Genomic DNA, 26,430 nt, shown 5'->3' on the forward strand with positions numbered 1-26,430 from the left:
GTTCTTAATGTTTTGTCCACTCAGTGTACATGTGTAATGTATTAATCTGTGGTGTTTTCCTGACATCATAGGGAAACTGGTTAGGTCACAGTCAGGATAAACCCAGAGCCCTGCCCATTTAAACACAAAGATTTCTAACATACCAACCTCACCCTTTATTAAGCAATTTTACTGTGCATTCTACTCTGCTGTATGATTGATTACTGTGACCATATCCATTTTCGCCAGTGCAAAGCTGTAGACAACAATAAATTAGACAGCGGATTAACAAAAGGACTGGATGAGTATATTCTGTACCACCATAGACCTGGTCTATGACACCAGGTCAATCTATCCTGAGATATCTATGTCCTTTCTGCGTCCCTGCGGTCATCAGTATCAGCTAAATAAACAAAATATATCTTTATGTTATGTCAAATACAGTGTCAAATAAAGTGTGCCACTTAGCACTTAGTATGATACGTCTTATATTATGTACAATGGCATGTCAAATATATACATTCAAATGTAAAAACAACATTTAACATAACTGCTATTGGATGAGTCTTTGGAGTCCTGAGAAAAGGCTGCTTTTCCTACCTCATTATCCTTCATTATCCTATCATTATACATACGTTACTCTAGTGTGGGAAAGTGAACACAATAGACTCCCCTGCTGGTCTAAAGAAGTCACTGTGATATTTCAGAAATGTCCCATTTCAGGAAACCGTTGCTCAATACAGTGCAGGAAGAGAGGACTTCAGTGCTTTCAAATACCTTGCACCAATGCCCGTGTAGCTACAGTGTAATGTTGAAGTTATTTTGAGGTAAGAAATATATAGTATACAAATGTACATCATTTACATAATCCATAGTGTCCATTTCAGCAACTGGGTGTTGAACCCCGGTCTCCTGAATGTCACAAGACTGTTAGCCCAACGGACGTCTGTAGGTCTCAGGCAATGTTAGTCATCACAGGAGGGTGGTTCACTGAACCATCCAGCAGCCATAATGTCCCTTGACTCCAAAAAGAGTCTCTTCCATTCATTTTAGTCTGGTCCACAGACTCAAGGCTTTTCATCTCCACTCCACTCTGTTACCAGCTGTTTAAAAAAAGTGTCATAAATACATTAAAGTATATATATTTTTTTAAGGCTGGTCTTCCCCTCTCAGGGCTGTGCGCCGCTGAAGGTGGCTATGGGCAGGCAGAGGAGGGTGCAGAAGGTGGGGTGGAGTGGCTGGATCTGGGCGGACAGGCCCTGGTCTAACCTCCAGTCTGTAGAGCTGTCAGGCTTGTAGCATACAGATACTTCACACCTGGGAGAGAAGGAGGGAGGGAAAGTGACACTGTGGTCAGAGTGTGTGTGTGTGGACGTGTTTAAATTTACTTATGGAGACTGTGTGAATGTGTTTAACTAAGAATAGTAAAACAAAAATGTGACCAACTGGGGACATTTTGTTGGTCCCCAAAAGGTCAAATGCTATTTCTAGGGGGTTTAGGATTAGGAGCTAGGGTTATTTTTAGGATTAGGAGCTAGGGTTAGGTTTAGGGGTTAGGGAGAATAGGATTTTGAGAATGGGACTGAATTGTGTGTCCCCACAAGGTTAGTTGTACAAGACTCTCTCTGTGTGTGTGTGTGTGTGTGTGTGTGTGTGTGTGTGTGTGTGTGTGTGTGTGTGTGTGTGTGTGTGTGTGTGTGTGTGTGTGTGTGTGTGTGTGTGTGTGTGTAAGTGTGTGTGTGTGTAAGTGTGTGTGTGTGTGTGTAAGTGTGTGTGTAAGTGTGTAAGTGTGTGTGTGTGTGTGTGCGTGTGTGTGTGCGCCTGCCTGTACCTGGTGACACACTGGAAGATCTTCTTCTCATCCTGGTCCAGACACACAGCGAAGGTGGTGTTACCAAATGTGACCAACTGGGGACATTTTGTTGGTCCCCAAAAGGTCAAATGCTATTTCTAGGGGGTTTAGGATTAGGAGCTAGGGTTATTTTTAGGATTAGGAGCTAGGGTTAGGTTTAGGGGTTAGGGAGAATAGGATTTTGAGAATGGGACTGAATTGTGTGTCCCCACAAGGTTAGTTGTACAAGACTCTCTCTGTGTGTGTGTGTGTGTGTGTGTGTGTGTGTGTGTGTGTGTGTGTGTGTGTGTGTGTGTGTGTGTGTGTGTGTGTGTGTGTGTGTGTGTGTGTGTGTGTGTGTGTGTGTGTGTGTGTGTGTGTGTGTGTGTGTAAGTGTGTGTAAGTGTGTGTGTGTGTGTAAGTGTGTGTGTAAGTGTGTAAGTGTGTGTGTGTGTGTGTGCGTGTGTGTGTGCGCCTGCCTGTACCTGGTGACACACTGGAAGATCTTCTTCTCATCCTGGTCCAGACACACAGCGAAGGTGGTGTTACCAGTCCCACTGACCTGCACCTTGTCCACCTTCACCTCAGTCATGCTCAGTTGCTGTCAAGTAGAAACTGACCATTAGAAGCAATACAAGTATATTTTGGGACTCCAAGGGTCGTTTTTCCAGAAACAGATTAAGCATAGTCCTGGATCAAAAACATGATCAAAGGATAATCTCCAGTGAAAGCGTTTAGGACTAGGTTAATCTGTGTTTGGGAAACCAGCCCTAAGGACATATAGAAAAGCATTAATTAGTGGCATTAATGCTATATTTGCCTGAGCTACAGGATGTAGTGTGTCATATTCATGTACGATCAAGTGAACAGTGAACAGGAAAAGGGTTGGAGAAGAACAACGACAACAAAAACTCAAGTGAAAGTCGTGCTCTGTTAGAGTAGAAACTGAGACGTGTCTGTGAAAGTGTACATTGGGTTTCTTATCGGGTTGATCTAGAAAGAAGCTCGTTCTCGGGATACGAGAGATGTCGCTACAGACCTCTTTATGGAGTCCTTATAGAGCACCCTGGTTTATGTAAAGTTGTTGATGTACGCAAGTCAGACCGACTTGCTCTGACAACATCCTGCTCACCTGATTGTAGCCCATCTTAGATTTGTTGGAGTTTTGCCTTTTCAGTACTTCTGTCATTGTCAACTGCAAGCACTCCATCTTTGAATCTAAACCGTGGGGGAAGGAAGGGATCAGAACACGATGTCTGCGTTTATGAAACAAACGTTCAAACCTAACGGATTTGGTTGCTCTCTGACATGCGTGAGCCCAAAAATGTCCAATACTTGAACGAACCCAGAACTTTATTTTACTGTAGTTCCTTTCATTGCTCTAGTTAAATCACCTAGTTCCTCTGGATTCTTGCAGGCTTTGGTCAGGTGGATGGAGGTGCAAACTTTGTCTTTCTTCGTCCATTGACTTCTCCCACTGATAACCACCTGAGAGAGAAAAAGGAGGAGGGGAGAGATACGTCAGAAATGCAGCAGGCAAAGATAATGATGACTCATTAGGCAGTGGACACGGTCAGTATGTTTCTAGAAGGATGAACAGCTGCTGAACACCATCTTTACCCTGTTGTAAACCACCTCTAACATCAGAGGGACTGCCTCCCGGTCGCCATCGATCCCAAACCTCTTGCTTGCGGCACCTACAAAAAGGACAAACACAGAGCTTTCCTATTAGGATACAGCCATAGAGCTGAACATGATGACGAAGACGAATAATCAATCATTGATGATGATGAATACAAAGAATGATGATTTATACACTTAGTATCACTTTCTTTTTTAATAAGCTAAAAGAGGTGGAAGAGATTCAGTCATGTAGCATAGAAGAAACGACATGGAGGAACAAATGAGACAATTTGAGTCTCTGAATCATAGATTGAAACAGCAGATGTTCCCATAGCCTTAATCCACCCAGACCTCGGACTCCCGGCTGAAGTCAAGATGCATATTTTCTAATGGGAAAATCTGAACTGCCTGTTGTTTATTATGGGCTGTTTGCTAGGAGACGGGGCTGAGGCAGATGTATGTACCCATAGCCTTGATGGCTCGTGTCCCCGCGGTGTGGCCCAGCTCTAGGGAGTGAATGAAAACCTCTGTCCGCCTCTCGCCTCCAGCTAACGTCATCTACAACCCCAAGGACATCAAACAGTCAATACACACATTTATAACATGGAGGTTGAGTATAGGAGATGTGCAGTGTGTGTGTGTGTGTGTGTGAGTGAGAGAGAGAGAAAGAAAGAGAGAGACAGAGAGTGACAGAGAGTGACAGAGAGAGAGAAAAGGAGACAGAAAGAGAATCCAGGCCTCACCTCAGCTTGGTAGAGCTGCATCAGTGCAGGCCTGGTGGCATGGCGACAGTAGTACAGCACCAGGTCAGCCAGGATGGGCAGACGATCCTCATAGGAACTATCAGCCAACTCAGACTCTATCTTAGAGGTTTGCTGCAAGACACAGTGAACACCATTGACTGTGTGTGAGACAACACATCATTTTTTCATCATATTCATCATTTGATATGTCACACAAAATGTGCTCTTACCTGACACACCACGTTGGCTGGTAGACTGAGCAGGCTCAAGGTGTTGCGTTCGTACCAGGGGTCCAGCATACCAATAAAACGGGCTATGTCGTTAGTGCTGTCTTCTGTGGCAATAATGTTGAGCTCCTAGAAGAACAATATGTCAGTCTCTCTTCATTTTAGCTGCGGTAGTAATAGTATTGTATGGCCACAGAAACAGTGCCTGACGACTCATCCTGAATTTAATTCCGCTGCTCTTTCGCAGGGTTTGCCAAACTCGGTCCTGAGGGAAACGGTCTCCTAAACAGCTATCAACCCATTATCTAGAATTGAGGTTACGCTTTTAGTGCTGATATTTCTTATGGTGCACCAGAAACTAACATGGTTTGGGTCCATCTCATCAGGAAGTGAATTGAAGTTCAATTTATGAATTGAAAAAACTGAAATATTATGAATCAAATTTCAATTATCTCCCCAATTGACTTGAATTGAAATAGAATTAACCCCAACCCTGATTGGGCCACTTAAAAAGAGCCACCATGCTATAAACCTGATAGGGCCACTTAAAAAGAGCCACTATGCTATAAACCTGATAGGGCCACTTAAAAAGAGCCACTATGCTATAAACCTGATAGGGCCACTTAAAAAGAGCCACTATGCTATAAACCTGATAGGGCCACTTAAAAAGAGCCACTATGCTATAAACCTGATTGGGCCACTTAAAAAGAGCCACTATGCTATAAACCTGATAGGACCACTTAAAAAGAGCCACTATACTATAAGAGTTGTACTCACTGTACAGGATGTACTTCCTCTCCGTGGGCTAGCCGACTGGCCTCCGGGGCTAGGGCACCTGGGACTGGGGCACCTCACAACACTGTCCCTCTTCACAGGCACAAAGAAGAACTGCAGCCGGAAGGCTCTGCTGAGGTTCGGGCAAACGTTCTCTCTCTGGCGTAGGTTACTATAGGCCCTCGCCACCTTGCCCGCCACGTGGTCGGCCCCGAACACTACCACCCTCAGGGTGGTGGCATTACTGTCACCCTCTTCGTCACTGCTCAGGATGGGCCTCCGGCGGAAGCACACATGCTTGAGGGCCTGGGAGGTACAGGGGGTCTGGAACAAGGAGTCTGGGCTGCGTAGGTGCACCTGCTGCGGGAGGGAGTTGGAGCGCTTTGAACGAACAGGGACAAAGTCCTTAGCATCTGGGCTGCCGAGGCTCTTGGCTCTGGTCAGGGACTGCGTCTTTGTCTTGAAGAAACGGGAGAAGTGCTGGCTCCGACGAGCCGAAGCTTTGGTTGACTTGCCGGACGATGGACTCCGTTCCAAAGGGGAGGGGCTGGAGGTGGCGTCCTCAGGGTCTTCGTAGAAGTCGCTGTCGATGCCGGAAGTGACTGAGAGAATGGAGGGGGTGTAGGATTCGGACAAGTTGGAGTACATGGAGTCTTTAGAGGCAGTGGAGAGGGAGGAGACGGTGGAGAAGGTAGAGGCTCGGTGGTCCATGCTCCAGCCGTTGCCTCCGACATGTCTACGTACAAACTCCTTCTCTCCCTCTTCCTTCTCTCCCTCTTCCTCCTCCAGGTCGAACTCTGCACCTTCCTCTCCCTCCTCATCTTCACCATCACCCTGACCACTGGAGGTCTGGAAGCCGGTTAGGTCATGCTCGTTCTCCAGGATGGTGTTGAGGATGTCTGAAAATCACAAGGACACAGTCTATCAATTGCATGTACTGTAAAACACCGTCTACAAATTAATTTGTCACAATCCAAGTTGAAACCATCAAACAGAAAGGAAAGTCAACCTAGGTAGGAGAAACCTAGAGAGGAACCAGACTCTAGGGGGATCCCATGACAAGCCATTTCATGAGAGACAGAAGACCAAAGTCCTTTACCAAAGTTGTCCTTGTCCCAGTGAAACATGTAGCACTTGGCTGTGGGCAGTGGTAGAGTTTGCAGCATTCCTAAAAACAGAGTAAATACAACAAAACAACATTTACACACATTGTATGGAATTTTTTTCCCAGTAGCCTCATTTTGACAAATCAATACACTGGTTAGGCTCCGCCCTCTCACCGTCAGACTTCCTGACATTGGACGCTGGGACGCCCATCCTCTCCCTCAGCGCCTCCAGGCCCTGCGTCACATGATCACGACCTTTCGCCGGGTCGTCCATGGCAGCGGCCATCTCCAGGACGTCGGTTACCATGGAGAAGATCTCCACCAGCACTTCTAGACTCTTGACCTGTGGCGAGGGAGTCATGTTGTGTTACTGTACAGAAGATCAGTACTAGCAAACTATCAAACTACTAACCAATGATTTCGACCATGATGGGTAAAAAGTAACAGATTACACATCCCATCAAGACTAACCAAATCTTAGCTAAAATCACAATTTCTATCGGTATCTCTATAGCGCACCAGTGGTATATTGTGTCGTCCAGTACCTGCAGGGCTTTGTGGATGCTGGCCAGGGGGTACTTGGAGCCCAGGGTAGCCTGGTAGGCATGTTTTACCAGGGTGATGTATGTCTCTCTCTGGGAACGTTGGATACTACTCAGTTGGTCTGCTACAGACAGGAACTCAGGAGGCACCTCACTAGGGTTCATCAACAGAACCGTCCTATCGGGATGAGATGACATAGGGTTGACATGGTGGAAACACAGGGGTGCTAGGAGGTCTGCGCTCTAAAAAGGCATTATTATTATTATTCCTTGTTGCATGAATTGTAGAACAGGAAGATACAAATGCCTTTGTCTCTCAGGCAACACATGCAAAGACGTGTATATAAATACCCACCCAGTTCCACGGAAACAGAACAGGGGGAACGCTAACAGCAGAAAAACCCACATCAGAGTGAAAAGGAAGTAGTGATATATCGGGCAGGGAAGGGGTGGGGAGAACGAAGAACTGAAGTGGAGTTCCAGACGTGTGGTTTACATGTGCATGACAAAAATGCACAGTCATTTAGAATCATCTGTAATAAAATATAGCAGTTAAACTGTTGACAACCTACATTGTTTTTGAGCGATGTTTTGAGGTGGCCAGGCCTTGCTCTTCTCTCACCAGTCTGTGATAGGATATGCCTGTGAAATGAACACACGCTGAATAAGTTGATTGTTCTTTGCACACTAAAGTATTGTATTGCACACAATTATATAATCATTTGATCTCACAACATCACAAAATAGTGATGCCCATTCGCACCACTGCAAGCTCATTCATTCATTCATTCATTCATTCATTCATTCATTCATTGGCCTGTACCTGACGTGACTTTCTCAGATTTCAGTCTTATTTTATCTGTCATTATCCTCTTCCAGGTAGTCGACAGGATGTTATAGTTCTGCTTTTTTCTTTTGTGAATTGAAGTATCACACATCCGCTTTCAAAGAACAGGCTACCACAGAACCGTAAAGCGCTTCTCCATTATCAATGGCACATGTTTGAGCAGACACGATTACCTAACTTGACTATTAACTTACCTAACTTGATCAATTTGAGGTGATCAAGTTCATCCGATTGTGTTATATCTACAGTGCCTTCAGAAAGTATTCATACCCCTTGACTTATTCCACATATAGTGGTGTTACAGCCGAAATCAAAATTGATTTGAATTGTAAAAAAAAAAACTCACCCATCAACACACAATACCTCATAATGATAAAGTTAAAACAGATTTTTTTTTGCTAATGTTCTGAAATTGAAATACAGAAATATCTAATTTACATAAGTATTCACACCCCTAAGTCAATACTTGTAGAAGCACCTTTGGCAGCAGTTACAGCTGTGAGTCTTTCTGGGTAAGTCTCTAAGAGCTTTCCACACCTGGATTGTGCAACATTTTTATTCTTCACAAAATTCTTCAAGCTCTATCAAATTGGTTGTTGATCATTGCTAGACAACCATTTTCAGGTATTGCCATATATTTTCAAGTAGATTTAAGTCATAACTGTAAGTCGGCCACTCAGGAACATTCACTGTCTTGTTGGTAAGCAACTCCAGTGTAGATTTGGCCTTGTGTTTTAGGGTATTGTCCTGTTGAAAGGTGAATGAATCTCCCAGTGACTGGTGGAAAGCAGACAACCAGGTTTTCTTCTTGGATATTGCCTGTGCTTAGCTCCATTCTGTTTCCTTTTTATCCTGAAAAACTCCTTAACGATTACAAGCATACCCATAATATAACGCAGCCACCACTATTCTTGAAAATATGGAGACTACTACTCAGTAATGTGCAGGGTTCGGTAGGTTACTTTCTAAATGTAATCCGTTATAAGTTACCTGTCCAAAATTGTAATCAGTAACGTAACTTTGGTATTACCCAAACTCAGTAACGTAATCTGATTACATTCCATTACTTTTAGATTACTTTCCCTTCAAGAGACATTAGAAGAAGACAAAAATGTACGTTACCAATTGAACAATATCTATTGCAGGATAAATCAATGTTAAAGTTTACATAGCTAGGCTTTCCGAGTGGCGCAGAGGTCTAAGGCCTAACATGTAACTACATATAATCTGTTACTCCCAACCCTGGTAATGTGTTGTATTGGATTTTCCCCAAACATAACACTTTGTATTCAGGACAAAAAGTTAATTCCATTGCCACATTTTTGCAGTTTTACTTTAGTGCCTTGCTGAAAACAGGGAATTGGAATTTTTATATTCTGTACAGGCTTCCTTTTTTTCCACTCTGTCAATTAGGTGGAGTAACTACAATGCTGTTGATCCATCCTCAGTTGTCTCTTATCACAGCCATTAAACTCTGGAACTGTTTTAAAGTCACCAATGGCCTCATGGTGAAATCCCTGAGCAGCTTTCTTGCTCTCTGGAAAGTGTGTTAGGAAGGATCCCTGTATCTTTGTAGTGACTGGGTGTATTGATACACCATCCAAAGTGTAATTAATAAAATTAAAAAAAATGTGGGAAAAAAGTCAAGGGGTGTGAATACTTTCTGATACTCACTGTATTTGTGCGTTTCATCTTACTGCATTATCTGTTTGAGTCACTAGGGGGCAGTCACTGATCATGGATGACAGAGCCACAGTACATGACATGGGGTGTGTTCATTATGGAAAGTGTTAACCGTTTAAGAATCAAATGGAATCAACTAGAGCAAACGAAACGGGGAGGGACCAATCTGAATTTGTCCAATAGAAACTCTTGTTTTTCGTTTTCTGTGTTTGGAGTAAACAGTTTATTGCAAAACGTTTTGCAACAGAATCTGCGTAATGATTACACCCCTCAGCAACTATGGCTCGGACCATTGAGAGGGAAGTCAGCATAGGCACTTGTTGCCTCAGAAAAAGGTAGGCTGTCTTACACATGTCCGTTTTTGACCTCATATTAATTCACAGTCCACATCATGATCATCAATGAAGTAAACGAATAGTTCAAAACCCCCATAGAAGCATGGATAGATATAAAACCTAGAGTATCCCACATCTTTCCATGTTTACCTGGGGCCTTGAGTTCCTGATGTAAGGTGGAGAGCAGTCCTTTACACACGCTGCAGTAAGGCTCTGGCCAAGTCAGGAAACAGCCAAACACCTCACAGGCCTCCTCCAGCAGCTCCGTGGCAGGGGGACAGAAGGGGGTCTGCAACCAGGAAAACACCTAGTTAGAGGTAACTAAGGTTGGGATTCTCATGTTTGATTTATTCATTGATTGATTACCGTTACCTGTAACAGAGTGGAGGAGAACATGATAGCGAGGGGAGCCACTAGCTCATACTGACACTGATCCTGGACCTGCACACACATACAGAGACCCAAAAGTTCATTCACATATCCACACTTTACAGTTTCAGTTCTCAATTCCCACCACAAGATGGCATAGAGCTCCTAATCACATACTGTAGATCAGACTAAAATCCCACCTACATTCTGTAGAGACTTGGGGTCATCATGACATGTGACCATGAGAATCTAGGTCATAGCAGCATCCTAAGTAGAGGAGTTATGATAGCCTCTGCCCTTTCAGTAATGACCTGTGACCCCTCACCTCTCGGGTCTTCCTGAGGATCTGCTGCAGGAGGATGAGGAAGTTCTCTGGGTCTCTCTTCACCAATTCCTCCAGACTCCAGCGGTTCAACGACTGGCCCGCCGAGCACATCAGGACTGAAACACACACACACACGTCACATCACAGGGAGCATGCCACATTGTGTAACATGTTTATGATACTAGAACATGCAGCTTCCCTGAAGGGTACACAGTGTACTTCAAACAAATGAATAACATCATTTCAACACAGTATGTGGCAACAAGGTACCTCCTGAAAATGTGATATAGAAAACCACAGGGTGTAGGTGTATGATATCTGACACATTTGGTGCTGCTACGCTTTACTACACTAACCGATCCTACCCCCTCACACTACCTCATCATGCTTCCAGGCACACTGCAGTCTATGCCACCACGGTCTCTCTGTGTGTGTGTGTGTGTGTGTGTGTGTGTGTGTGTGTGTGTGTGTGTGTGTGTGTGTGTGTGTGTGTGTGTGTGTGTGTGTGTGTGTGTGTGTGTGTGTGTGTGTGTGTGTGTGTGTACAACTTCCTCCAAAGCCATAGTGTCAAAGTTGATACTTCCTCTAGCACGTAATAACCCTTCTCTGACAGTTTTCAACAACAGACTCACTAGGCCTACTGGGCTTCAGATATACCTGTCACAACGAACAGTTGTGGTGCTCAGAAGTTGAGGAAGAACAACAATTTACTGTCAGTGTGGTCTGACTGAGGACTGATGAAGATCTTCTTGTGGAGGGGTTAACGTGTTGCTGGACACTTGAAACGTCTCATGCTATTTGATATCATGTCGACTTTCTGTAACAGCACACTTAGAAAATGGTCCTGCAGTTTGGATCAATACTATGGCATGAACTACATGCCACCGTGACATGTGAACAGGCCTGATTTCCATATCCTGTGAACAACCATATTATGCCTTTCTTAAGAAATAAAGGACTGTATGTCTCAAATGAAATACACCGGGAATCAAATTCCCTGAGAATGAAAACTAAGTCACCAACGAAAGAGACGAAATACACCCGCCCATGTCCGACCCTGTTCAGCCCAGATGAGGCTTACCGTTCCAGGGTTGTGGTGCCGTGGGGCTGGGTCTGAGCCCATCCAGACATCGGTCCAGAGCATGCTGGATCCGGTCCTCAGTACACGACGTGTGCTGCATGTCTTCTCACGACCTGGAGTAGAAGAGAGGGATAAGATTAACATCACGCCTCTCTCCATTCATCCTCTTTCCGTGAAAGCATATTAGACTTCTAATCAGATCAAGGAAGTAAACAGAGGTCCAGTTTTGCCTCTTGGTATACGTCGCAGGGGACATATGAACATGCCCTCATGAGTTCCGTGGAAAAGCCACAGGACAGGAGGGGACTTCAGGGGGACGGAGAGATAAGATAAACAAACTGTTATTCTCTCTTCCTGCCCTTCTTATAGTTTGTTATATTTCTATGGCCCTTCATAGGCATCGCCCTCATCTGTGTTCCTGGGAATCATATAGAGACAATAGGATATGGGACTTCCTGATATTAGGACGCACAACAGGGGCATGTTCAGTAGAAACCAAACGATTTGAACATGTTTTGAAACAGAGAACATGAACTGGTATATTATAAAAGAAAACATTTCGGCTTCAAAATGTTTCTTTTTCACGCCTGTTTCGGCCCAGGTGTTCGGCTCTATGGTTGGGCTTTGTTTCAGTCGTGTTATAATTGTGTTGTATCTCCTGTTATGCATGACAGGATGAGGGTGTTGTTTTATAACAAGCAATTTCACTCACAATCACAGGAGTTTCATGTTTCTGTAATCCAGTCTCTGCATCAACGTAATAAGATCCAATAACAGTCACATCCAATAACAGAAGGCTGATGAATTTGCTGTCTATTACTATAATAACTGCCAATAATTTGTTAATAATTGTGTAATTTGACTAAAATGTCTAATTGTTTTTCACAACAATCTTGACTGCAGATTGATCAACAGCCAGACGTTTTTTGGTCATGACTTCATGATACAATCTGCAGATGTCTCAAGAAAGGCCTGTAAAAATGACTGTCAAAGTCATTGGAGTGTTGTTGACCAGCTACAGTGATGTAGGATACTGGACATTCACAACAGAAGCAGCTATTGTGTTAGCCTGAGTGCCAATCTATTTGTGCTATCCTGCCAACTTCGTATCACTCATTGCCATACTTTTGTCCTGACAATGAGAGCAGCAGGAGTTGGCAAGAGCACGAACAGATCTGGGACCAGGCTACTAGTGTATGAATTGACTGTACACATTCTAAGATTCCAATATAGGGACATATCCAAAGGTACTGTCTTAGGCAGCAGCCGCACTACGTATTGTCCTTTCTTGCCCCACTGGGGAACTTTACCATGGGTTTCTGAAGTGGACAGTGCAGCTTCCTTTGTTGAGTGAAAACAAACATTTTTCATAAGACAAGACACTTCAATCCCTCCCACCAACTAGTGTTTGTATCCAATAACAGGCTCAAAAACTCCCCATCGAGACAGGGAAATCCCCTATATCCCACATGTGACTGATAATGTGTGCCAGGTAGCACTGCGCTGCATATGAATCTGTGCCTATGAATGACTCACGCAAATGCACAAAAGGTCAGAGGTGATGGTGATTAGCGGTAATATCTCACCAACGCACGGTGAATGAAAAACCCACCGGACACCTGCTCTGAGGGAACTTACACTGATTCTGACCAACCAAGGCTCGTCTATGAGTGTTCCTCACTGGCCTTATGTCGATACAGAGATAAAGCTGAAACACAAAAACAGACTCGAAGTCAAAACATGCACTACCTCATTGGAAGCATTTTAAAACCAAGAGCAGGTTTCATCTGGGTCCTGGGAACCGACTTCTAAAGTCATGTTACAGGGGCCAAGGGTTAGACGAAGCCAAACTTTCTCAACTGGGCCATTCAGCTGCTGTTGAGCGAGGCAATGATATAAATGCTCACGACGAGAAGTCTCCCTATTTTTAGGTCTCGTGGGGGACTTTTCTCAGTATTGACCAAAGGACAGGAAACTGTCATTGTGTACAGATATGGGCCTGGGGGGTCGGGGGGGGGGGGGGGGGGGGCACACACACACAAAGAAATAGACAAATACCGCAGAAGGTTGGTGGCACCTTAATTGGGGAGGACGGGTTCGTGGTAATGGCTGGAGCTGAATCAGTGGCATGGTATCAAATACACCAAACACACGGTTTCCAAGCCATTCCATTCGCTCTGTTCTGCCCGTTAATATGAGCTGTCCTTCCCTCAGCAGCCTCCTGTGACACACACAAACACAGCGGGGCCAGAGAGCGGAGAGTCAGACGGATGGGGAAATCGAGGGTTACCCCCGGCTCCTGAAGATAACAGGCATTTAGGGCCCCTAAGGAACCATGAGAGGAAGAGCATGTGAACAAAGGCCAGGGGGTCAGAGTAATTAAACCATTCTTTTCCAGCACCACTACTATTAACAACAATATGGTGAAGCCTGACAATAACAATAGAAGTTACATAAACAACACTTCCATACAGCCTTGTTCTCAGCCCCCGTCGCCCACGCTAAAGGTGTATTGTATCCCCAGAAGTGTTATAGCCTGGTCTGAGATCTGTTTGGTCTGTCTTGCCATTGTTTGGGTTGACAATGACCATAGGATTTGTCAGGACAACACAAACAGGTCTGAGATCAGGCAAGATGTGTTATGAGTGGCATGCTCAGTAGGTGTAGGAAAGTTACTGTTTGATACTAACCTGTAAATGACCCACCGGTCATTGTGGAACTATACTGTTCCACAATGGACACAGGCCAGGTGGAATGGACACAGGCCAGGTGGAATGGGAAGGAACTAATCAATCATATAAGTTTTGATGACTGTATCCAGCCTAGGGTCAGATGTTGACTCTGGGTATAATAAAGAAACTCTTATGATCTCATTTACAGTAGGACATTCAGAGTGAGTCATCCATTGCCATATAATGGCTGACTGTAGGCTATTCACTTATTTCAATGATTATGTAGTGGTATGAATGCATTAAGTATGGCTCATGAATGTGTAATGAAGTCAAACAAAGTGCTACCAACGTTTTCTAAACATCAGTGAATGTTGGATGTATTTCACACGGTCAATGTAACAATAGCATAGATGAACAGGCTGTTCTAGACAATTCTATTCAGGTATTGAATCATTCTGTTTACATGGCAACTATTGACATTATATGAAACTGTGGGTTTTCATAAGAGGATGTATGAATGTCCTCTCAAACGTCAACAAGGTCACTTCCACATTTTCAGCTGTTGCAACAGAGGTTAATAAGGAAAGCTGACTAAAAGTCACATGTCTGTCTCTAGCTGCCATGTCCCCGGTCTCTCCTTTGTCCTTCACATCACATATCATTTTGGAGTACCCTACACTCTTAGAAAAAAAAAGTGCTATGTAGAAACTAAAAAAGTTTATTCAGCTGTCCCCATGGGAGAGCCCTTTGAAGAACCCTTTTTGGTTCCTGGTAGAATCCTTTTGGGTTCCATCTAGAACCCTACATGGAACCAAAAAGGGTTCTACTTGGATCCAAAAAGGGTTCTACCTGGATCCAAAAAGTGTTCTCCTATGGGGACAGCCGGAGAAGCCTTTGGGAACCCTTTTTTCCTAAGAGAGTAGCATCTGCACATTTTCAACTAATCCCTGATTTCAGCCCAAGGTGCTAGCATGACACATCCAATCTCATCCAATTAATCAATTAGGATCAGTTAGATCAACTGATCAATACAAACAACTGGCTCCCAGTTCAAACCAAAATACTTTGTGGATTAGAGTGCCACAATCAGGCCAACAACTGAGTCATACTGAGCCTGACCGAACATAACCTGACTATTTAGTCTTATTTTCTTATTGTTTTATAGGTCAAGCCTGAATGTGACTCAATCCTGGTGGAGCATCCTTGCACACAGCTGCAGATGTGGCATGAAGGCCCTCAAGTCAACAGTAACAAGATCTTCAGCTTGGCGCTAGCCGGGTTGCCAGATCTGTGTATGCGTTAGCCAAGCAGATCTGGCAACCAGGGTAGCTTCCCACTCTGCCTGTACCCTCCATAGAGATCTTATTAAATTACTATGTGTAATTCTATGGTATCCTACCCTCAAAAACAGTGTTATAGCCATGACAAAGAGCAACAGATCTGGCAACCAGGTTAGCCCTATTTCTTCTCTGCCTCTACAATGCTCTACCCTGAGACACAGTGTGAGACTCTTCCTTCATCCCGTCTTTCCTTTCCTCTTTCTTTTGCCCAGCCTGATCACATTTCCAACAGCTTCCAAACAGGAAAATAGCTCCCCAACTCTGGAAGGGAAGCAGGTGCCTGTCCATTGTTGTGGTGTGATCAGCCTCTCAGATAGACTCCCACAGACAAGGGAGGAAGTGGTGGAGGGGGGGAGGGGGGGGGGGGGGGGTTGTTACATTGTACTTTAATTGATAGTCCCATATCCCATATCCCCATCCAATCTTCCTATGTTGGGTTTAAAACGCTGATGGCCCCGTCCTCTCCTCGTACATTTACATTTACATTTAAGTCATTTAGCAGACGCTCTTATCCAGAGCGACTTACAAATTGGTGCATTCACCTTATGACATCGTACACCTTACCCTCCGTTCTTTCACTCAACCGGACTACTGCATGAGCACCAGCCTCTTATGGTTTTAGGATATAACAGCAGTTGAACAATAATACGATAACGCTCTGCTGTAAATTGCTTCCTCTTTTGTTCAATGCAACTACCGGCGAGCGGGTGTCTTTGGCACGTACAGGCCCAACCAGGTACAGTGGGATGCAGTGGCAGGGTATTGATGATGGTAAAGTTAATTCGGCTCTATGGTGGAAGTATAGAAGCTGCCACATCTGCAGTTACTGAACACTTACAGTTGAAGTCGGAAGTTTACATACACTTAGGTTGGAGTCATTAAACTCGTTTTTCAACCACACCACAAATTTCTTGTTAACAAACTATAGTTTTCGCAAGTCGGTTAGGACATCTACTTTGTGCATGACAAGTAATTTTCCCAACAATTGTTTATGGACAGATTATTTAACTTATAATTCACTGTATCACAATTCCAGTGGGTCAGAAGTTTACATACACTAAGTTGACTGTGCCTTTAAACAGCTTGGAAAATTCCAGAAAATTATGTCATGGCTTAAGAAGCTTTTGATAGGCTAAATGACATCATTTGAGTCAATTGGAGGTGTACCTGTGGATGTTCTTCAAGGCCTACCTTCAAACTCAGTGCCTCTTTGCTTGACATCATGGGAAAATCAAAAGAAATCAGCAAAGACCTCAGAAAAGAAATTGTAGACCTCCACAAGTCTGGTTCATCCTTTGGAGCAATTTCCAAACGCCTGAAGGTACCACGTTCATCTGTACAAACAATAGTACGCAAGTATAAACACACACAGCCGTCATACCGCTCAGGAAGGAGGCACGCTCTGTCTCCGAGAGATGAATGTACTTTGGTGCAAAAAGTGCAAATCAATCCCAGAACAACAGCAAAGGACCTTGTGAAGATGCTGGAGGAAACGGGTGCAAAAGTATCTATATCCACAGTAAAACGAGTCCTATATCGACATAACCTGAAAGGCCGCTCAGCAAGGAAGAAGCCACTGCTCCAAAACCACCATAAAAAAGCCAGACTATAGTTTGCAGCTGCACATGGGGACAAAGATTGTACTTTTTGGAGCAATGTCCTAGGGTCTGATGAAACAAAAATAGAACTGTTTGGCCATAATAACCATCGTTATGTTTGGAAGAAAAAGGGGGTGTCTTGCAAGCCGAAGAACACCATTCCAACCGTGAAGCCCGGGGGCGGCAGCATCATGTTGTGGGGGTGCTGTGCTGCAGGAGAGACTGGTGCACTTCACAAAATAGATGGCTTCATGAGGGAGGACAATTATGTGGATATATTGAAGCAACATCTCAAGACATCAGTCAGGAAGTTAAAGCTTGGTTGCAAATGGGTCTTCCAAGTGGACTTCCAAAGTTGTGGCAAAATGGCTAAAGGACAACAAAGTCAAGGTATTGGAGTGGCCATCACAATGTCCTGACATCAATCCTATAGAAAATTTGTGGGCAGAACTGAAAAAGCTTGTGCGAGCAAGGAGGCCTACAAACCTGACTCAGTTACACAGCTCTGTCAGGAGGAATGGGCCAAAATTCACCTAACTTATTGTGGGAAGCTTGTGGAAGGCTACCCGAAACGTTTGACCCAAGTTAAACAATTGAAAGGCAATGCTACCAAATAGTAATTGATTGTTTGTAAACTTCTGACCCACTGGGAATGTGATGAAAGAAATTAAAGCTGAAATAAATCATTCTACTATTATTCTGACATTTCACATTCTTAAAATAAAGTTGTGATTCTAACTGACCTAAGACAGGGAATTTTTACTAGGATTAAATGTCAGGAATTGTAAAAAAAAAACTGAGTTTAAATGTATTTGGCTAAGGTGTATGTAAACTTCCGACTTCAACTGAATCTGACAAAAAAATATATTTTCCGCATTACAGTCTGCGGTGTGGTCCTTAGTGTACACATATTTTATGATCAGATTCAGGACACATTTAGACAAGTGACAACAGATCCACAAGGTGGATGGGAGCTAGAACAACAGTGTCATTATACACAGACTTTGATCCTCACGTCCCCAGTAAAGGTATTATTAGAGGGAGTGGACAATTATGCAAATATGGTCTGAATTGCATTATGGACTACGAGCCAAGTTTGATATAAGACATGACTACCAAACCTCCACACTGTGTTCTATACTGTATTGATATATCCACATTTATAACTAAACTGGCAGTTAAAATATCATGAGCACATGATATGTAAATAAGGAAAATCAGTCAGGTGTATAATATTCGATTGCTCTAATCCATGCATTAGTGTATAATGTGCAATGTAGATATAGTATATGCAATGTGGAAGACCTGGGGGCGTGTTCAGGTGACATTCCGCTAGAAATATGTTTAACAAAACATGTAGAACAAACATGCCTCACTGACATGTAGAATAAGGAATCATGTCAGCTCGATTCACTACATTTCTATCTGCAACGTTCCACGTTTGCCTACTGAACGTACCCCTGGGTGAGTGAGGTGTATATCATGTGGGAAGGTTCTGAGTGTGTGTAGAAAAACGTTGATTTTGGAGTGGGATAAGACTGGTTTAGAGGTAAACAGGAAGAGAGATTGTGTGAATCATACTGCTTGGCGTTTTGATGTGCTAACCAAACGATCTTGTCTGCTAAAAATGGGTGTTGCCGCTTTCACTAGTGCTTGGAGATAGATATAGGGAGGTAGGTGACTTCCAATCACATGCTGAAGAGCGGCAGTTGGCATAACGGTTAGGAGCGTTGAGCCAGTAAAGGTTTCTGGTTCGAATCCCCGAGCTGACTAGGTGGGAAAAATTGGTTGATGTGCCCTTGAGCATGGCAGTTAACCATAATTGCTCCTGTAGGTTGCTCTGGGTAATAGCGTCTGCTAAATTACTTTGGTTAACAGTTTGCTAGTGTTATAAATATTGTCAGTGCTCACAATAGACTGAAACCTAAAACGGAAACACACATGCACATCAAGAGCAGGCTGTTAGAAAGCGCATTTGGAGATATGAAATAAAGTATTCTGTTTCATTCTGCCTTCGCCAAAAAACTGTGAATCCACGCTGATGATTGGGATATGGATTAAGTAGTTCATTGTGTAATATTACTATAATTCTTTGAAAAACTGAAAGACCATTTCTCAATATTTTACTAATCTCTGAGCAAAACACTGAGTATAAATATGCATGACTGTGACAGACTTCAATTTTTTTCTCATCAATCTACACATAATACCCATAATGACAAAGCGAAAACATTTTTTTTTTTGCAAATGTATTAAAAATAAAAAACAGAAATACTTTATTTACTTAAGTATTCAGACCCTTTGCCATAAGACTCAACATTTTACTCAGGTGCATCCTGTTTCCATTGATCATTCTTGAGATGTTTCTACAACTTTATTGGAGTCCACCTGTGGTAAATTAAATTGATTGGATATTATTTGGAAAGGCACACACCTGTTTATATAAGGTTCCACAGTTGACAATGCAAGTCAGAGCAAAAACCAAGCCATGAGGTCGAAGGAATTGTCCATAGAACTCCGAAACAGGATTGTGTCGAGGCACAGATCAGGGGAAGGGCACCAATTTTTTTTTGCAGCATTGAAGGTCCCCAAGAACACGGTGGCCTCCATCAATCTTAAATGGAAGACGTTTGGAACCACCAGGACTCTTCCTAGACCTGGCAGCACGGCCAAACTGAGCCCGATGGTCAGAGAGGTGACCACGACCCCGACTGTCACTCCGACCGAACTCCAGAGTTTCTCTGTGGAGATGGGAGAACTTTCTAAAAGGACAACCATCTCTGCAGCCCTCCACCAATCAGGCCTTATGGTAGAGTGGCCAGATAGAAGCCACTCCTCAGTAAAAAGCACAAGACAGCCCGCTTGGAGTTTGCCAAAAGGCACCTAAAGGACTCTCAGACTTTGAGAAACAAGATTCTCTGGTCTGATGAAACCAAGATTGAACTCTTTGGCCTGAATGCCAAGCGTCACGTCTGGAGGAAACATGGCACCGTCCCTACAGTGAAGCATGGTGGTGGCAACATCATGCTGTGGGGGTGTTTTTTTTCAGCTGCAGGGACTGGGAGACTAGTCAGGATTGAGGAAAATATTAATGGAGCGAAGTACAGAGATCCTTGATGAAAACCTGCTCCAGAGCACTCGAGACATCCGACTGGGGGCGAAGGTTCACCTTCCAACAGGACAACGACCCTAAGCACACAGCCAAGACAATGCAGGAGTAGCTTCGGGACAAGTCTCAATGTCCTTGAGTGGTCCAGCCAGAGCCTGTGCCCGACCAAACTACTCTAAAGAGACCTGAAAAAAGCTGTGCACCAACTCTCCCCATCCAACCCGACAGAGCTTGAGGATCTGCAGAGAAGAATGTGAGAAACTCCAAAACTACAGGTGTGCCAAGCTTGTAGTGTCATACCCAAGAAGACTTGAAGCTGTAATCACTGCCAAAGGTGCTTCAACAAGGTACCGAGTAAAAGGTCTGAATACTTATATAAATGTAATATCAGTTTTATATTTTTCATAAATTTGCTCAAAAATCTAGAAACCTGTTTTTGCTTTGTTATTATGGGATATTGGTGTGGAGATTGATGAGGGGAAAAAAGCAATTCAATCGACTTTAGAATAAGCCTGTAACGTAACAAAATGTGGGAAAGGTCAAAGGGTCTGAATATTTTGCGAATGCCCTCTATACCTTCAGATTACTGTAAGCGGTGCATCAATCAACACACAGTTCTACTGTAAGTGACAGATGTGGTATTAGAGTATTATAACTGTGGTCCTCTGTGGCTTGGTTGGTAGATCACGGCGTTTGCAAAGCCAGGATTGAAGGTCTGATTCCCGGGAACACTCGTATGAAGAATGTATGCATGCTCGACTAAGTTGATTTGGATAAAAGCATCTACAAAATGGTATAATAACTGTTTGCGTGCATACTGTATCCATGCAACCAACACATACTTCCTCATTGTGTATTAGAATCATGACAGTACCATCACAGGGTGTCTAAAAATAAGTGCTACTTGGTGGGGGTCTGCAAGTTTACTTCCTTGTGTGTCAGTGACATCATTTTGACAGCCTTTCCCATCAGTGTAACAACATCTACCACAAACTCATAAACCGTTTAATAAGCACAGTTGGGATTACAGGTGTTGTTTCTGATAGTCACGACATTTTTAATCGATTCATTTGTGGAATTTGTAAGTAAAATCACTATCAGTTTAATGGATGACGACTTCAACTAACCAGAATACCCCATCACCAGAACTTCGACTATCCTTGTTATGATTTATTTAAAATTTATTTAACTAGGCAAGTCAGTTAAGAACAAATTCTTATTTACAATGACGGCCTACCACGGCCAAACTCAAACCCGGACGACACGGGGCCAAATGTGTGCCGCCTTATAGGTCTCCCAATCACGGCCGGTTGTGATATAGCCTGGAATCGAACCAGGGTCTGTAGTGATGCCTCTAGCACTGAGATGCAGTGCCTTCGACCGCTGCTCCACTCGGGAGCCCCATAATACTGTCTCAATACCCTTTTCTTACACCCCTGGACCAACCGCCAGCCACAAACTCAGAAACACAAGCATTGAAGCAATGATATGACACTTGGGCATTGATTATGTTTCTTCGATTGGCTAGTCTTGTCCCAGGATTCGTGCACAAATGTTCCCTTCTCAGATGTATGGAACCAGTATTTTCTTTGTTTGCAGTTGTGGGCACAATGGCAACTAGAGATTTTCAACAATATGGCATCATCCACAGATGAAGACAACTGACAATACTAACTCATATCCAAGGTCAAATGTCTCAATTTGAATATAATGTCATTTTGAATGTCTGGAGTCATAGACACTTGATGAGTCCTTTACAAATTGTCCAGATGTTATACTTCTGAAACTTTTCTATTGTCTAATATACTGGATTTAGGCTCCAGTAATTTAGCGTGGGTGAGTTTGGACCTCTTGGCAGTTGCTCGACCCGGGTTCGAGTCCCAGTCGGGGCTATCCCCTCCACCAAATTCCCCCTTAACCCTCAACCTTCTGGCCCGAAGCCCAGCGCGCCATCGACTGTGCCACAAAAGCATGCTCATACATTGTGAAAAGACAATAGCCTGGTAGGCTTACAACCACAGATAGCCCACTAGTCCTCCACACTGCTTACCTACTGTTATCATCCAGTAACATCCATAGCCTTTTGCCGTTAGTTTGTGTGATAGCCCCTCAGGTCCAATGACTCCAATCCAACTGCCATTCATTCACAAGAGAGAAGAGGGGGAGCGCAGATGAGCCACTTCCTTTACTAGCGCTGTGTATGGCTCCAGAGAAACAACAGCTGTAGACTACCACCAGCCACAGTAGCTGCAGTAGTAGTGGTGGAGATATAGACCCTGCACACGCAGAGGGCTTGTGTCAAACAGGAAGTGAATGAGAGAGGTGCGTGTAAGCACAATGAGGAAGGCAGAGTGTGGGTGTCTGTTGGCCTCCTTAAAGGAAGTAATTTGTCTTATTTGGAAGTAATTTGTTTCATTGTTTTGAATGTTGGACTTTGATCTTTCAATCTTTAGTTTTGACTGGCTGGGTCATCGATTTTATAGGATTGACCATTATTTATTACTAATCCCAATAGTATTTTGCCCCGTCTTTGCAAAGGTAGTTTTCACATATCTCTACCTGATACACTCGAGAGAATATACACTTGTCCAACTTCAAGTTTAAGTTTATTCACATGACAGAGGACAACTGAACTCTGAATTGTGTGATGAATACTAAAAGGATACTAATAGAAAAAAACAAGTACTTGTGGTTTTACACGGACTTCCTAAAGGTTCATATCTACATAAAAACAAGCCTATATTGAAATGAAAAATGGATCTGGGCTCATAGCCACTGTTCCAGGTCCAATTCAGCAGTTCTGTCATTTTCTCTGCCCACTGTTTTCTTCTCGCTCAGGGCAGCACTATTAGTCTCTCTACTTCCCCTGAAGCAACTTTGACTGTGATTTGCATTTCATGTGTTACAGTAAATCCTCCCTCTCTCTCCCCCTCTCTCTGAGAGGGAACAGGACCCAAGGCATTAGCTAAAAACAATGGCAGTAAATAAACAGTAAATTCATGAGGTTCACAATGAAGGGGAACGTGAGTATTTCCTGTATTGCTCTGGGCTTGCGATGGATTACTTTATTCCTATCATTTTTTTATATATATAGTCCCTATTCTGGAAGTCTGAAGCCTATGATTACTATAATAGCTCTAGAAAGGTCAAAGGTGAAAATTATATCATTTAAACTGACTTTAAATGTGCATTTGAGTTATTGGGAGAAGAGACTCTGTCTAATAATAAAGATGGTTCTCCATTTGCGGTTCAACCAGTGAAGGCCACTATTGCACAGATGCCATCATGCCAATGAGATTGATCAGACCCCACAAAATACAGTAGCCAGCCCAGTTAGCCAACCTTCAACAAGAGCGGTGAAACACTGCCACCTCCTGTTATGAAGTCATTAAACTACCGCAGTGGTGAGGACATAGATGTGGGTTATCGTGTAACGTCCTTAGTTCTTTGACTACCGCACAGAACATCAAAAGGTGCCAGATTAATATGGGTCTATGTTGGATACACAGTACTACGTTGTCTCAACGTTTTAAGTCAGACTGGTTTTACAGGTCATGGTGGGTGCATTTTTGTTGTTGATGATTTGGAAAAAATATACCAAGTTCCATTCTGTTCCCTAAAGATGGCGCTCTTTCCACAGCCTCCGGATATCAACGTGTACAGGTGCCTGACTAACAATGCAGAACATCAACTTCCCACTCCACAGCCATCTGAAGAGATAAACGGAATACACCATTTTACAAAAAAGGCTGCTGACGTTATTGTACTGGCAACCTAGTTATACGTTACTGACAGCCACTCTAGCATAGGTGTTAGCAAATGTCCAATGTGTACCAAACAAACCACTTTCCAGACGCGATCTTTGGTTGAATCTTTTGCCCATTTATTAGTAGCAAAGCAAAGATAAAAACACTGAAATAATCACATGAAGGCCTATTACCATAGGCAAAATCATAGTTCCAAGGTGTAAACGGTGAAATGTATGCTCTCCATACCTGTTCATTCCCACTTCCTGGTCACCTGTGTGCCTACACACATGTGACCCATGCCCCAAGATATAGAGCCCCACAGTGAAGGTGTCATAATACCCAATAAACCTAGCAGTCAAACAGGGAAATGGTTCCAATCGTTTTTCCACCATTCATTTTTCCCATAGGGAATTTTAGAAACACTTAAAATAAGGGCTGTGTTTCGTGTAGGCTGACCCTGGCGGGACGTTTGATAACCATGTAAATGTCTCTCGGACAAGGTAACTTTTATCAAAATATTCGGCTCTATTTACTCTCAGATTTTTTTTATTTATTTAGCATCAAAGTAGACTACAAATCCCTGGAAGCTCCTGCACATCATCTCTAGCTACAACCTCATCTCATTGCATTTGTATCATTCTGTATGTAAATCCGAGACAATCTATTTATACACCCACCCATCCACCCTACTTTCGTTTTTGCCTTAAGTAACCATCTGTCTTATGTAACCACAACAAACGTAACATATCCTACTAATTTCAGTATCCCAGACCTACATTGACTATGTTACATCTCGTCTATGAGACCGGGCTGCTAGCTGACACCTTTGCTAACATGTATTGTGTCAATTTAAAACTTACACAAGACACTTCACAAAATTGTCAATTTAAAGAAATGTAACCAATATATTAATTCATAAATTTAGCTAACATTAGATAGTTAATCCAGCGATTCTTACCTTTGCCTCGATTCGGCAGTCTTTTCCAGATCAATATGGCATTTGTAGTTCTTTATGATAGCCACATTAGCAGCTAATTGGCATTTCATTTTGGGGGTAAATACAGGCGAATATATTTATAAAAGTCCTCTTGTCCTAGAGAGATTTACACTGTTATCAAAACGTCATGCCAGGGTCAGCCTACACGAAAGACAGACCTTATTATAAGTGTTTCTAAATTCCCCTATGGGAAAAATGAATGGTGGAAAAGAGGGTGGTTTGAACTGGTATAAAACCAAGGTTTGTGATTTACTTCCACCTGCAGTTGTGAAATGTTTGCTCACAAGTATAATTCATTGGCTGATCCCTCCCCGTGACCAGGATGGAATAATGTGATCCTTCCTAAACCCATAGGAAGTCCCACCAAGTTGACTACTTCAAAATGGTGCATGTCCTTAATGGCACTGCCCATGCTAAAACAGGATTTTGGGCCCTAAAGTCCACTATTTATCTCTATGGCCAAGTCAGAGATGGAAGAGAAAGAGAAACATTTCATAGGTTCCTTTTTTCTGGTTCGTATACAGTCAATGAACTATGTAGACCAGACCCAGCTATCGCATTGGTGCTTATGGGAGAGCAACCCAGATGCTCCAAAGATTTTGTATAATTTTAGCCAGTAGTTTTGAAAGTAGTGCTCAGCAGCCAAAACGTGTCCCGGAAAATATGTACTACGTCCTCCATTTCAGATGATATTTTGCGAATTCCAATTCGTATAATTTGTTACGAATTTGTTACTGTTTAAGATCCCTGACTGCATCTTTAAGTATACCAGAAATGCGACATTATTTTCCAATGGTTAACAGGTTTTATGGATATCTTAATTTATCCACCATCTTAGAGCCTAGTATTAAAAAAATCTGTAAAATATATACAAAGATAGACAAACTACAGACAACACAAAAACTATTCTAGTAGGCCAAAATGGCTCCTAGAGTTAAAACAGATTTATCAAGCTCTCGAAACGCAATTTACAACAGATAATTTTTGTTGATTTTAACACACTCTTCTGGCAATAGAGCAGGCCTACACTGCAGGACCTATTTGTAGTCCTTCCCCACCGATCTCGACAATGCCACAAAGTTGGGAGCACAGAATCGTCTAGAATGTCATTGTATGCTGTAGCCTTAAGATTTCCCTTCACGGGGCGGCAGGCAGCCTAGTGGTTAGAGTGTTGGGCCAGTAACTGAAAGGTTGCTAGATCGAATCCCTGAGCTGACAAGGTAAAAATATGCTGTTGAACAAGGCAGTTAACCCACTGTTCCTACGCTGTCATTGTAAATAAGAACTTGTTCTTAACTGACTTGCCTAGTTATTTAAAAAGACTTCTACTACCGAACCACGAAAACCCCAGACAGTATTCCTCCTCCACCAAACTTTACAGTTGGCACTATACATTTGGGCAGGTAGCAATCTCCTGGCATCTGCCAAACCCAGATTCGTCTGTCAGACTGCCAGATGGTGAAGCGTGATTCATCACTCCAGAGAACGAGTTTCCACTGC

The 26,430-nt window shown here is 43.1% G+C and overlaps 1 protein-coding gene across 1 annotated transcript; it reads right to left on the minus strand.

The window, feature by feature from the left end:
* Positions 1-450: 450 nt before the first annotated feature.
* LOC129836442 (phosphoinositide 3-kinase regulatory subunit 5-like) lies at positions 451-22,429 on the minus strand. Its single transcript, XM_055902618.1, has 17 exons — positions 22,235-22,429; positions 11,466-11,578; positions 10,385-10,500; positions 10,063-10,131; positions 9,841-9,979; positions 7,398-7,467; positions 6,829-7,003; positions 6,458-6,626; positions 6,277-6,345; positions 5,181-6,076; positions 4,407-4,532; positions 4,177-4,308; positions 3,898-3,991; positions 3,431-3,507; positions 3,205-3,298; positions 2,943-3,028; positions 451-2,411 (listed from the first exon to the last, which is right to left on the minus strand). Exons 2-17 carry the CDS (start codon positions 11,563-11,565, stop codon positions 1,989-1,991), a joined length of 2,835 nt encoding a protein of 944 aa, XP_055758593.1. The 5' UTR covers positions 11,566-11,578; positions 22,235-22,429; the 3' UTR covers positions 451-1,988.
* Between the last annotated feature and the right edge of the window lie 4,001 nt (positions 22,430-26,430).

The sequence above is a fragment of the Salvelinus fontinalis genome, chromosome 3 (genome assembly GCF_029448725.1).
Source record: "Salvelinus fontinalis isolate EN_2023a chromosome 3, ASM2944872v1, whole genome shotgun sequence".
Classification (NCBI taxonomy): domain Eukaryota; kingdom Metazoa; phylum Chordata; class Actinopteri; order Salmoniformes; family Salmonidae; genus Salvelinus; species Salvelinus fontinalis.